This window comes from Chinchilla lanigera, unplaced genomic scaffold (assembly GCF_000276665.1).
Source record: "Chinchilla lanigera isolate Chin_1 unplaced genomic scaffold, ChiLan1.0 scaffold00157, whole genome shotgun sequence".
NCBI lineage: Eukaryota > Metazoa > Chordata > Mammalia > Rodentia > Chinchillidae > Chinchilla > Chinchilla lanigera.
This window is the reverse complement of record NW_004955558.1, coordinates 1,454,246-1,466,002: the sequence shown is the minus strand read 5'-3', so window position 1 is coordinate 1,466,002 and position 11,757 is coordinate 1,454,246. Positions and strand designations below refer to the sequence as shown.

The window sequence follows — 11,757 nt, the reverse complement described above, 5'->3', positions numbered from 1 at the left end:
GGGGGTTCCCCTTTGCTATTTCAAGAAGTCCTCTCAGGTGTGTGTGTGGGAGGGTATGGGCCCCCAAGGAGACTGGAGGGTAGGCGATAAGAGAGAGGGAAAATAAACAGGGAAATGCATGCCTAGCATGGCCGAGTGAGAAACACCAGAACGCGGAAGGGAAGGAGGCAGGGAGACGCTGAAGGAGGGTAGGAGGGACAGAGACTAGCTGGGGAAGCGGGTGCTGACAATTTGGACGGCAGGCAGAAGCCAAGGCTAAGACATACTGCACAGAGGTAGAAAGGGAACAAAGGAAAACAGGCAGACGATGCTCTGTGACTTGACCCCAACCTCCCACCTCCCTCCAAGGGCTGGAGCACTGGTGGACTCATTTCCTTGTGTCCAGGGACTGGCCCAGTGTTTTGGGCCAGTGGCTCTGCATCATACCGTGTGTGGCCATCTCTCTGCCATCTATGTGTCTTTAGGTGACACACAGGCCTGTGAATCACAGAGGCCCAGTCTGCAAGGGGCATCAACCTCACGTTGGCCAACTCCCTCATTTCAAGTGAGGCCTGGGAAGCTCACAGAGAACAGTGACTCACAACAGGTCACACAGCAAGTCCACCTAACAACCTGACAGCCCTAGTTCCAGCACTGGGTCCTTAACTCCTCTCCGGCAAAGTGAGCAGACTACTGGAAAAGATTCTGAGATCTAGATTTTTCTTTTTTCTTTTTTTTTTTTTGTGGGACATTGTGTCTGTTGAGAGTTAAGTTCAGAGGTTGTCTAGCTTGGTCCTGTCCAATCAAACTTGGTGAAAGAAGTAGTGTTCCACATGTGCTACCCAACACGTGGCTCTGGAGCATTTGAAATGTGTGACGGAGGAACTGCATTTCTGATTTCATGTCACTTCAATTTAAATAGCTATATGTGGCTAGAAGAGATCATACTGGCCAGCACAGGTCTCAATGAACTACCTATCGGGGCTGGGGATTTAGCTCAGCGGCAAAGCGCCTGCCTGGCAAGTGCGAGGTCGTGAGTTCGGTTCCCGGTACCGGAGAAAAACCAAAAAAAAAAAAAAAAAAAAGAACTATCTATCATGAAGGTTGGAAAATAACACACATAGCTCTCTTTTTCAAGTTTTACTGTGGGGACTGACTGACTTTCTACACTGTCATAATATTTTGTGGACAAGTTTACAGGTAAGAAAGGCGAGCCTTGATCAAGGTAGTACCAAAAACCCACCTCATTCAAATCCTTGCTTTCTCACTCAATGGCTGTGCGAGCATGGCCATGTGACTTCACTTTTCCATACCTCAGTTTCCCTCATCTGTAAAATGGTCTAATAATATTGACACCATGGGGTTTAGTGAGCATTAAGTTAGTTGATACATTTAAAAGCCCTTGGAACCAGGATTTGGCACATACTAAGGACTCAGTAGATTCTTTCATTCTTCAAATATTTATTGAAACTTCAGCCTTTGCCAAGAATAGTTTCAGGATCAGGGATAAAATAGACAAAACAGTTATCATTTCTGGTATGACAAATTAGTCCAAGACAGGACCTGAATTCAGGATTCTGAGTCCAAACCCTAAGCTGATTAATAAAGTTGTGGTACCTCATGTAGCGAAGGCAGTCCAAAGGAAATGAACATACTACAGTCTTGACTGAGGGTTTCTTACAAGAAGGAGCAGACTTCAAAACACTGAGATATTGACCGTGTGAGCGGATCCTGCTAATTGTTGTGCATGATCTTCTGAATCCAGTCCACGTATTTGCAGACTTTTGTGTAGACGCCGGGCTTTCTGGAAACGGCACATGGGTCCTGGCCCCAGGAGATAATGCCTTGAAGATACCCGTTACAGACCAGCGGGCCCCCAGAGTCACCCTGGGCAGGAGGAGAGGGAGAGAGCCAGTCAGAGCAGAGGGGTCACGTGTTAAGGAAGCGATGGGGATGGGAGGACTGCAAGGGGACTGCTGACAGGGTGGGGATGAGTTTGGGGAATAAGGGTGGGGTTAGGGTGAAAAATAGTTTGGGGAAGGTTGGGTTGGAAATGAGGGTGGGCACGGGGCCAGGAGTTGTATCCAGGTCTGCAAGGGCAACTGGGGGTGGAGGTGGAGTTAGCCGCAGGGGGGCCGGAGTTGGGCTGGGGGTAGATGGTGGATGTCAGCGGAGATGGGATTGAGGTTGGAGACCCAGCGCCGCCCGCTGACCTGGCAGGAGTCCTTGCCTTTCTGCACGCTGGCGCACACCATGGTGTCCGTGATGTTGCCGGGGTAGGCGCCCTCACACTCCTCGTGTTGGATGATGGAGATGTTGGCACAGCGCAGGGTGTGGGGCAACCGCACTGTGGAAACAGGAGGGGGTGTGGGAACGAGCCCCCGGCTTCCCTGCCCCCGCAGGGCCCACTGTGCTGTCGCCCAGCACCTGGGAGAACCTGGTCCTTTTTATTTGCAGCCGGCTCACCCGTCTGCTTATACCAAGGGCAACAATAATGCCATTGAGTAAATTCCTTACTCCTTATCTCGCTCATCCAACCCTGACAGGTGGGTGTGATTATTCTCTCTCTTTTTTTTTTTTTCTGGTACCAGGAATCGAACTCACGACCTCGCGGTTGCCAGGCCAGCGCTGGGCCGCTGAGCTAAATCCCCAGCGCTTATTCTCATTTTATAGAGAAGAAAACTGAGGTTCCAGGAGATGAAGCACTTGTCTTGGGTCCCACAACTCGCAAGTGACAGATCTGGGGTTACATATCGGGTCTGTCCGTTCCGAGGCCCAAACTCTGGGGAGTCTCCACCCTCCCCAGCCCTGACTTTTCGCTCTGCCTTTCAACGGGTCGTCCCCCGCCCCCTTGACACCCCAGGGAGCCCCTCTTGTGTCACTGGGATTCTCATCTCAGGGAAATTCCTCGGTCCTCACCTCCCGCCCCTCCCACCCCCTCCGTGTTCCCCTACACTGGGGGCTGGAAGTGGTGCCCCAGCCGGAAATGAGGCAGCTGGTGCCGGCGGTGACGCAGCGTGACGGCAGGGCGAGGGGTCGCACAGCCCGGGTGATGCTGGCTGCTTTGGGCAGCTTCACTAGCATGATGTCGTTGCGGTGGTCTTTGTTGGGGAGGCTGTTGTTGAAGTGTGGGTGCGGGAAGGACTCAGTGGCCGTTTGCCTCTGCTCACAGCCATCGTCTTGGTGCAAGTTGTGTCCCCCCAGGAGGACCTGGTAATGGCTGCAGAGGGAGAGAGGGCGGCCAGAAGTGGAAAGGTCAGAGGAGACGTGGGGCAGGGCTGGGCAGGGAGAGATGGTGCGAGACCCCTTCAAGAATGAAGTGGCGTAATTCCACTGCCCACCGTGCCCTCCACGCTGTGTGCCCACTCACTCCCGAGCCCCAGCACCCCCTTAGTGCCAGCATCACCCGCCCCTCCATCTGCACTTCCAGCCCCGTCCCCGACAGCCATGCTGCCACCCCCCACCACCTCCAAACCCTCCCCACATGCGCCCTCTCCCTCGCCCCCTCCCAGCCCCGCCCCAGCCCCCGCACCCACGGCTTGCGGCAGTGGGCTGCTGTCAGGAGCCATCGGGGGGCGATGAGGGTTGCCCCGCACAGCAGCCGTGTCTTCTGGAACAGGGCCACTTGCCAGGGCTGGGAGTGAGGACGGCACGGGTAACCCTTGATGATCCTGGTCTCTCCCCCTACATGCCCTGCATGGTGGAGCGAAACAGGGACTCAGAGAAGAGGTGGGGGGATCCCCAGAAATGAGGGTGGGAGCAGAGAGAGGGTAGTGGTCTGGTCACACTCTGGTGTGCCATACAAATGGGTCCTACTTTAAAGGACTGACGTCTTGCCACAAGGATGGGCCAGGGGACACTGTGCCCCTGGATGTGCTTCGAGTGCTCATCCCCACCTCCCAGCTCCCCTGGCCATGCCCCCGGGACTGCCTGGACCTCCCCCTGTGCTTCTGACACCTGAAGGGTTGACACCTGCTGTAGCCAGTTGCGAACCAGACCCCGGGGAATCCTAGAGATTCCTGAGAGAGGCCCCTCTGCCCCCAGCATGCCGGTACCTGTCACCAGAGCAAGTGTGATCAACCGTAGAATCCTCATAGCCTGGAGGGGGACAGGGCGGGCCTCTGGGAACAAAGAGGGAGACAGGGACCTAATCACTTTAAGGGGAGATCCAGGGCTGCCTGGTGACCTTATCTCTGTCCCTTGCCTGCTCTGGCTACCTGCTTCTCCCTACCCCCGCCTGCTTCCCCTAGGGAGAAACAAGCTTTGGCAAACCTCCTGGTCCCCTCAGCACCCCTGCCTCCCAACCCTTAAGTCTTTGGCCTCCAGTGTGGAGAGGGCTTGGTCCCAGCCGGGGCTTCCGGTAAGCCAAGGAGCTATGGATGCTGTGGAGAGGAGCTTAGCTGGGGCAAGCCTTGGGCTGCCAGCAGCATCTGTGGGGCGGCCTAGGGCATTTTTGAGAATGTTTTTCTTCTTTCCCACTCCCCCTGCTTGGGTTTGGGGGGGGGGGGGGGGGGAGAGCCAGGCCCCACTTGGTAACCACCCTATTTTTGCTGTCCCCACAGCAGGGTGACACAAAACCTTTGAGGTCTGACCCCCACTGGTGAAGGAGGGCACTCTGCAGGACGGTGTCCTGCCCTCTCCTCCTCTGCTGAACCCCTGTGTCTTGGGAAGGTGGCCGGACAGGGCTGGGCGGGGCTGCCCAGGGGGAGGGCCGGTGCCCTCAGCTGCCCTGGCCGGCGGGGGTGGGGGTGAAGGCGAAGGAAGGGCTGTACTTAGCCACTGAAGCTGGGGTCAGAGGTCATCAAGGTTGGGGGCTGCAAGACTGGAAAAGAGGGATGCAGAGAGGGAGAGAGAGACAGAGGCAGAGGCAGAGGCAGAGGCAGAGCTCCGCACCCAAGCTGAGCAGGCGGGGTTGAGGGAGGCAGAGGAGGACTGGCGCTGGGGCTGGCGGACTCCGCAAGGAGCCTTCCCTTCCCTCCTCAACTCACTCACAGGCTCTGGGGCTGGGGCTCTGGGGCCCGGCGGTGGCAGCTGCGGCAGGCTGGGTCAGGGCGCCAGGCACCAGGCAGACGGGCAGGCGGGGGGTGGCCCCGGGCGGGCCCAGGATGACTGGCCTCCAAGCCCTGCCTTATCGCCCCGGGGGCGGGGTGTTGAGGCCTCCTCCTGGGGCGCTGCCCGCCTGCCTCTGTCACCTCTCCAAGCCCTCTTCTCTGCGCCTCCATGGCCCTCTCGCATGCACGCACCTTGCCTGGATCTCTGTGTCGTTCTCTGCGGTCCTGTGATTCTGTGTGTGTGTGCGTGCGCGTGTGTGCGCATGTGTGCGTGTGCGTATGCGTGCGTGTGCGTGCGCCTGTGTGTGTGTGTGTGTTTCTTCTTGCCCTTCCCTCCTCACAGCTTAACACCCCCGGGTGCCTGGGATCCTCTGGATCCCTCCCTCCTCCTTTCCAAAGACTGGGGGGAAACTGGGGCATCACAGAGGTGGGGCTACTGCCAGGTGAAGGGGCAGGACAGGCGGGCGGGGGAGGCAGGTTGGGGCCTGTGGGAGCCAAGGCCCAAGAGGGGCCCTCAATGGGGGCCCCGTCCCAGGGCTCCGCTGGGATCTCACTTGTCTGCTCACCTTCCCTCTGCACCACTCTTCCCACTGCCCAGGCCTCCGATGCTGGCTACCAGAGTCCAAGGCCAGCCGTGGCACTTACTGGATGCCGTGTAACCTGAGCCCGATGACTTCCGGCCTGTGAGCCACCTCGGTTTCCTCATCTGCGAAACCCGGCTGCGGATCCCCACTGCTCCCAGCTGGTGTGTTTTCAGCTAGATCTCTTTGCTGATCGTCCTCTCCTCTCTCCCCTAACCAGATGTGCAACAAGGCGGGGTAGGCCCGGGCCCTGACAGCAGCCAACCCTGGCCTCCAACCCTGGCTCTGCCTCTTCCTACCTCTGTGACGTGGGCTGAGGGACTCCACCCCTGCGAGGCTCAGTTTCTTCATCTGCTCCATGGGGGTGACAGCCCTGCCTTGGGGTGGGGTGGGAGGTGGCATGAGGATTCCAGGAAGGAGCCCAGCGCAGCGGTGCTCAGCAGCGTTCCTGTGCTTCGGTGATTACCCCTCTCTCCTTCAGAGGAAGGTGTTTCCTCCCCACTTCCAGGAGAGATGGTGGAGGTAGAACCTCAGCGATGGGCAGGACCCTTTTATGACCCAGGATGAAGCCGGCAATGGTGGTGGACACCTGTAATCCCAGCAATCGAGGAGGCTGAGGCAGGAGGATTACAAGTTTGAAACCAGCCTGGACAACTTAGTGACTTAGCAAGACCCTGTCACCAAAAAAAAAAGAAAAAAAAAAAAAGGCTGATAATGTAGCTGATAATTTGCACACAAAGGTGTAGACTCAGTGCAAAGGCCATAGGTTCAGTCCCCAGTACTGCAAAAAAAGGGAAAGATTCAGGCTGGGTTCTCTTGTTTTCTAAGACTACATCCCAGCCCAGGTCATCACAGATGTATAAGAACACACCGACATCCCATACAAAGTCTGGTGTGTGCTCAACACGAAAGAGTGGATCTATAGCTGGACAGTGCAGTGAGTGTTTTGTTTTGTAGACATCTCATTAAATGGGTGTGCGTTTTGATTTTGCAGTTTTCAGCTAGTATTTTGGAGCCCACGATTTTCTTTTTTCCCCTTCAGGTTCTTTGCAGGTCACTGAAAACCTTAGCACGCTGGGCGCTATTTCTCTCATGGTCGGTGGGGAAAAGTGGGCCTTGCTTTTCTTGTTGTAGTAATTTTCCCTTCTCCATTCCCGGGGGATCCCTAAGGGAAAATTCCTGCCCTATCTGATGTCGGTTTTGATCCTTCCAGGCTGGGGAGCTGGAATCCCTCCCTGTGGTCTCACACAGCACAGGGACATCAAGCAGACAGACGTGGCCCCTCCTTTGGTTCTGGTACCTTTATTCCACACAGACTTCCCACCCCGTCATGGGTCTCAGAAGGGGTGGCTGGAAGAGTTCCAAGAGGGTCCCCAAACCAACCAGTGTGGGCTTGGCGAGGGAGGAGGAGGTATCGGTGCTGAGGGTCACCGGGGTCAAAGGGTAAGGATGGAGGAAGCGGCTCAGTTGTTCCTCATGATCCTCCGGATCCAGTCCACATATTTGCACACAAAGGTGTAGACTCCCGGGATGCCTTTTTGCCCACAAGGGCCCACAGATCCCCAGGACACTAGACCTTGAAGGACTCCCCCACACACCAGCGGGCCTCCAGAGTCTCCCTGGAAGACAGAAGGAAAAGGAGAATTGCGTGAATAAGGGAGAAGTCCTGTTCCTGCTCCCTCTCTGTCATTCCTAGGCCGTGAGGACCCGGGCTGCAAGTCCGGTCTTGGAGAAATGAGCACAGCCCAGACTCCCTTTCCAAAGGCCAATGGCAATGGCCAGCCAATAGAAAAGAACATACATCCCCAGGGGCCAATCCCAGTGGAGGAGGGTAGGGCTCTAAGGTAAAGGGAAGCAGCTTCTGTTAGGCAATGGCTGAGGCTCTGACCAATGCAGGAAGAGAGCACCATCAACTTTGACCAATCCCAGGGTTGGAGGGCGGGACTCCATAAGCACAGAGGGTTCGCTTAAGGACAATGGCTGGGGCTCTGGCCAATGGAGGGAGAGCACACATCACCAATGACCAATCTCAGAGGAGGAGGGCGGGATTCCATAAGGGCACAGGGTTCTCTTAAGGACAGTGGTTATGTCCCGGGCTAGTAAGGTAGAGCAGCCTCCTTTCTGGGGGACCCAAGTGGGAAAGAACATAAAATCAGAGTCCACTGGCCTTCCTGTCTCTGTCCCCAAATCTGTCACTCTTTTTTTTTTTTTTTTTTTTTAATTTTAAAGAGTAAAAGAAGGATAACATAGTAATAAGGGGGCTTACTGAATTACAGACAAAGTGGTAGGAAATTATCAATGGTTGTTTTACATATTGTTATCTACCAGATAGTTCCTCAGGAAAACAAATAGACAAATAATAGTGAGTTACAGACAAAAGCGGTAGAGATTATCAATGGTTGTTGTACTATACTTTGGTGTCTTCAAAGTGGTTTCTAAAGAAAATAAATAGAGCTATACATGAGTGACCAACTGAGTATTCATTGACTATTCCCAATGGTTGTTGTAGGAAACACATAGAAATAAACATACATCCATTTATGAAATAGCATAGGAACAATAGAAACATTACAGAGTTATGGACAGATTGGTAGGACATTATCAGTGGCTGCTGTAATACTTGGTGATATCTTCAAAGTGGTTTCTCAGAATCTGTCACTCTTAACCTGGGATGGTATGCAGAAGATTTAGTGCCGTAGAAACAGGGGAGTCCCTGTCTGAGCACCAAGTCTAGACAGTTCTTTATCCTCCTATACCCTCTGTCCCTGGTCTGTTTGTCTCTTCCCTTCCCTGTCTTTGTGCTCCCTTACCCTCCTTTCCTTCTCTGTCCCTCTTCTGTCCCCCTCCCTCTGTCCTCTCTCCCTGACCCTTCCATCTGTGTCCCGTCTCTCTCCATCCTTATTCTGAGCTCCCCTCCTTTCTCAGCCCATTTCTCTCCCTTGTCCCCTGTCGCCAGCTCATCTTCCATCAGCTCCCCTCCTGCTTCTGGTCTCCCCATTCCCTTCCCCGCCCCTCACTTCCTGTCTGGGTGAACCGGCCTCAGGCACGCACTCACCTGGCAGGCATCCTTCCCAGCCACACCGCCCGCACACACCATGTTCTCTGTGATTCTGCCGGGGAATACAGCTTGACAGGAGTCAGCAGAGACAATGGAGAGATTGAGGCACTGGAGTCGGTCTGGGAATGGATCTGGGGATAGAAGGCGGGTGCTTCAGGGTCTGTCAGAGCTCCCCACTTTGAGGCTGCACCCCTTTTCCCAAGGAAACCCCATCTAAGTCTGTACTTTGCCCCCACCATCCTACACTACCCTCCTAAAACCCCTGACTTTCAGGTTTACCTTTCAATTTCATAGTGACCCTTGGCCCCAGATTGCTGGCCCAGTTCCCTTGACCTTTGACCTTTAATCTCATTACCTCATGGTCCTGATTCCACCATGAATCTTCTGTCTCCTGACCCTGTGTCCTTGTCCTCATCCTAACCTGGATCCTAAACCTTCATCTCCTGTGTCCCAACTCCAAACTGTCTTCTGATCATTGTTTATTTGACCCCAGACTCCATGAACACAAACCCCTGGCCCCACACCCCAGAAGCTATGACTTCCAACCTCAGCTGTGTGATCAACCCCCAGTTGTTGACTTCAGATTCTGAACAGCTTAGGTAACATCTGGATTCCATGACCAGAGCTCCAGTGACCTCTAACACCTTAACCTGTGACCTACATTCTATTTATAGGTGACCTTTGCTCCAGTCTGATGACCCTGACTGCACTCTGACCTCTGCTCTGACTCCACACACACCCTTAAGCCCTTTGCCCACCACCATCTCGGTCCCCACGCCCCAACCCTGTTGCTGTCCCTCCTCCAGCTGCCGTGGCTCTAGACCTCTCCTCACAGCCCACACCCCTCCCTGCACCCTGATCCTTTACCCCACGGTCGATTGGTGGTGCCCCAGCCCGAGATGTGGCAGTTGGTGCCGGCTGCTGCGCAGGTGCTGGGCAGGGCCAGCGGCTGGACGCTGCGTGTCAGGCGGGCAGGTGTGCGAAGCTTCAGGAGCCGGAGGTCATGCTCGTGGCTCCCCAGTGCTCCTTGGTAGCCGGGATGGGTCACAGAGAGGCCGCTGCGCCGGATCTGCTCCGTCCAGTCCAGCCTGCTGAGGCTGTGCTCCCCCAGGCGCACCCAGTACCTGCTGGGGGGCAGTCCCGGGTCCCTTCGCTGTGGCCTCTCTGCTGCCCTGCACCTTGGTATCCGTCCTCTCTCAGCCACACCCTCTCTACCAGTCTCTCCTCTGGTCTCTGGGTCTTTGTCCCCTGCTCTTTCCACTTGGGGTGTCCCCTCCCCACTAGGCCTCTTTTTGAGGCTCACAGTGAGGACAGGAGGACAGGGACTTGCCTGGCAAGAGCAAGTGTGGCTGGCGCTGCTGACCAAGCGAGCGAGGAGGAAACGGCCTCTCTATCCTGCTATGCCTCCCTGCCTCCAAGCCTCCCTGCCCCTTTATGTCAGGTCTCCCTTTTCATAACGAAACCCAGAGCATCAGACCTGCGAAGTGGCCAAGAGAACCGACAGCTATAGTTCCTGACTGGGTCCAGACTGGGTCAGGGAATGTCTGGGGCTGGTGACAGATGCCACGGGGAAAGGAAGGGCACACGAGGAAATGGGAGGCCCAGGTAGGCAGCTTCCAGGGAACTCCCAGGTGCTCCTCCCGCCCAAGCCCACTCTTGAGAAAGTTCAAGTCCTGGTCTCACCTCGGACTCTCCTATTGCAGGACTGGCTTCCTACTCCTTGGCACCCTCACCCCTGATTCCTATCCGGTGAGTGGCGCCTCCCCACCACCTCCGCTGCCCCCACCCCGTCTTACCTGCTGCTGCAGTGAGCCACAGTGAGCACCCACTGAGGGTCGATGAGGACCCCCCCACAGCGCAGGCTGGTGCCCTCAAACAGCCCCACCTGCCAGGGCTGGGAGTTAGGGATGCACTCGATGCCATTGAAGATCTTCTCTTTGTCTGCCCAGCTGAAACCTGGCATGAGGTGCAGGCCAGAGATGGGGTCAGACAGAAAGAAAGATTGGGGGGTGGACACAGGAGGAGGGATACAGACACGGAGGGAGGGAGGGAAGGAGAGAGAGAGAGAAAGAGAGAAGGATAGAGAGAAAGGGGGGGGAAAGAGAGAGAGAGAGACACCAGAGTGGCCCAGAGAGAAACAAAAAGGGAGAAGAGATCTCTAGAGAAAGTGCAGACATTGACAGGCAGAAGGTGCGGTGGGCCAGGGTACGGACAGACAGGTAAGTAGGACCCAGCCGCTGGGGACCGGGCAGGCAGAGGGATCCCTTCCCATGCCTAGGACTGGGCTGAGGTCAGAGTTGAACTGGGGAGGTGGAGACCTCCTTGGGGTGGGGACGGGGGACCCAGCCATGGTCCTGGCCTCCCGCTATCCACAGAACTCACCAAGAGCACACAGGAACGAAAAGACACCAAGTCTCATGGTGGCCACCTCTAGGGTCTGGGGGAGAGGTGAGGAATCTCAGAGAGTGGGCCCCGTCCCCACCTCTGCCCCATCTTTCTCTCTGTGAAGGCCTCATCCTCCTCCACCTGTCCCCTTCATGCCAGCATCTGCCCCTGCTCACCTTGTGTCTGTCTGCCGAGTCCTGTGGGCTCAGCCTGTCTCGTCTGCCTCTCGGCAATCTCTCTGTCCACCTACCTGCCCGCCACTGTGCCAGCCAGCCCTCCCACTGTCCACCTGGCACCTCTGCCACCTGACATACTGCTCCACCTGTCCCCTTTCCTTCTGTCTGCCTGCCCCAGGCCCCAGGCTGGCCAGGCTTTTAGCTCTTGCTGTGTCAGCCCGTCCAGTTTCCGGGTTGAGGGAAGGGGACAAGAAGGGTGGAGGTGGGGCATGCTCTGATCCCACAGGAGCTCTTTTCTGACCCTAATTGAGCTTCGCAGCTAAACAGAGCAGGGAGGATGAAGACCCAGGGTGGGAAGACACAGCCCCACTCCCGGTCCCTCCTCTGCGGCCAGCTTGCAGCCCGGGGGGTGATGACTCAGGGGGACTGTGCAGCCAGGTTCTAATCCCCACCCCAGCGAGGATGCGCAGAGTGGGTGGGACCACCCCGGCCGACCAGGCACAGGGAGGAGCAGGAGGAAGGAGAGG

General features: G+C 56.1%; 2 protein-coding genes across 9 annotated transcripts; both read right to left on the bottom strand.

Annotated features, from left to right (window-relative positions):
• Positions 1-1,420: 1,420 nt before the first annotated feature.
• Positions 1,421-6,242, bottom strand: Klk11 (kallikrein-related peptidase 11). Of its 6 annotated transcripts, none has more exons than XM_013508910.1 (6): positions 5,676-6,241; positions 4,035-4,126; positions 3,516-3,672; positions 2,934-3,199; positions 2,193-2,326; positions 1,421-1,866 (listed from the first exon to the last, which is right to left on the bottom strand). In XM_013508910.1, exons 1-6 carry the CDS (start codon positions 6,011-6,013, stop codon positions 1,714-1,716), a joined length of 1,140 nt encoding a protein of 379 aa, XP_013364364.1. In that variant the 5' UTR covers positions 6,014-6,241; the 3' UTR covers positions 1,421-1,713. The 6 variants fall into 6 exon arrangements, with proteins under 6 accessions (XP_013364364.1, XP_005412774.1, XP_013364369.1 ...); XM_005412717.2 differs by having other exon boundaries at positions 4,035-4,100; positions 5,676-5,824; XM_013508915.1 differs by lacking the exon at positions 5,676-6,241 and adding an exon at positions 5,597-5,615 and having other exon boundaries at positions 4,035-4,100.
• Positions 6,243-6,897: 655 nt separating this feature from the next.
• Klk12 (kallikrein-related peptidase 12) lies at positions 6,898-11,491 on the bottom strand. 3 transcript variants are annotated; one of them, XM_013508918.1, is made up of 6 exons: positions 11,231-11,489; positions 11,052-11,106; positions 10,466-10,625; positions 9,537-9,793; positions 8,667-8,800; positions 6,898-7,230 (listed from the first exon to the last, which is right to left on the bottom strand). In XM_013508918.1, exons 2-6 carry the CDS (start codon positions 11,086-11,088, stop codon positions 7,075-7,077), a joined length of 744 nt encoding a protein of 247 aa, XP_013364372.1. In that variant the 5' UTR covers positions 11,089-11,106; positions 11,231-11,489; the 3' UTR covers positions 6,898-7,074. The 3 variants fall into 3 exon arrangements, with proteins under 3 accessions (XP_013364372.1, XP_005412773.1, XP_013364373.1); XM_005412716.2 differs by having other exon boundaries at positions 9,537-9,796; positions 11,231-11,488; XM_013508919.1 differs by lacking the exon at positions 6,898-7,230 and adding an exon at positions 8,191-8,277 and having other exon boundaries at positions 9,537-9,796; positions 11,231-11,491.
• Positions 11,492-11,757: the final 266 nt, after the last annotated feature.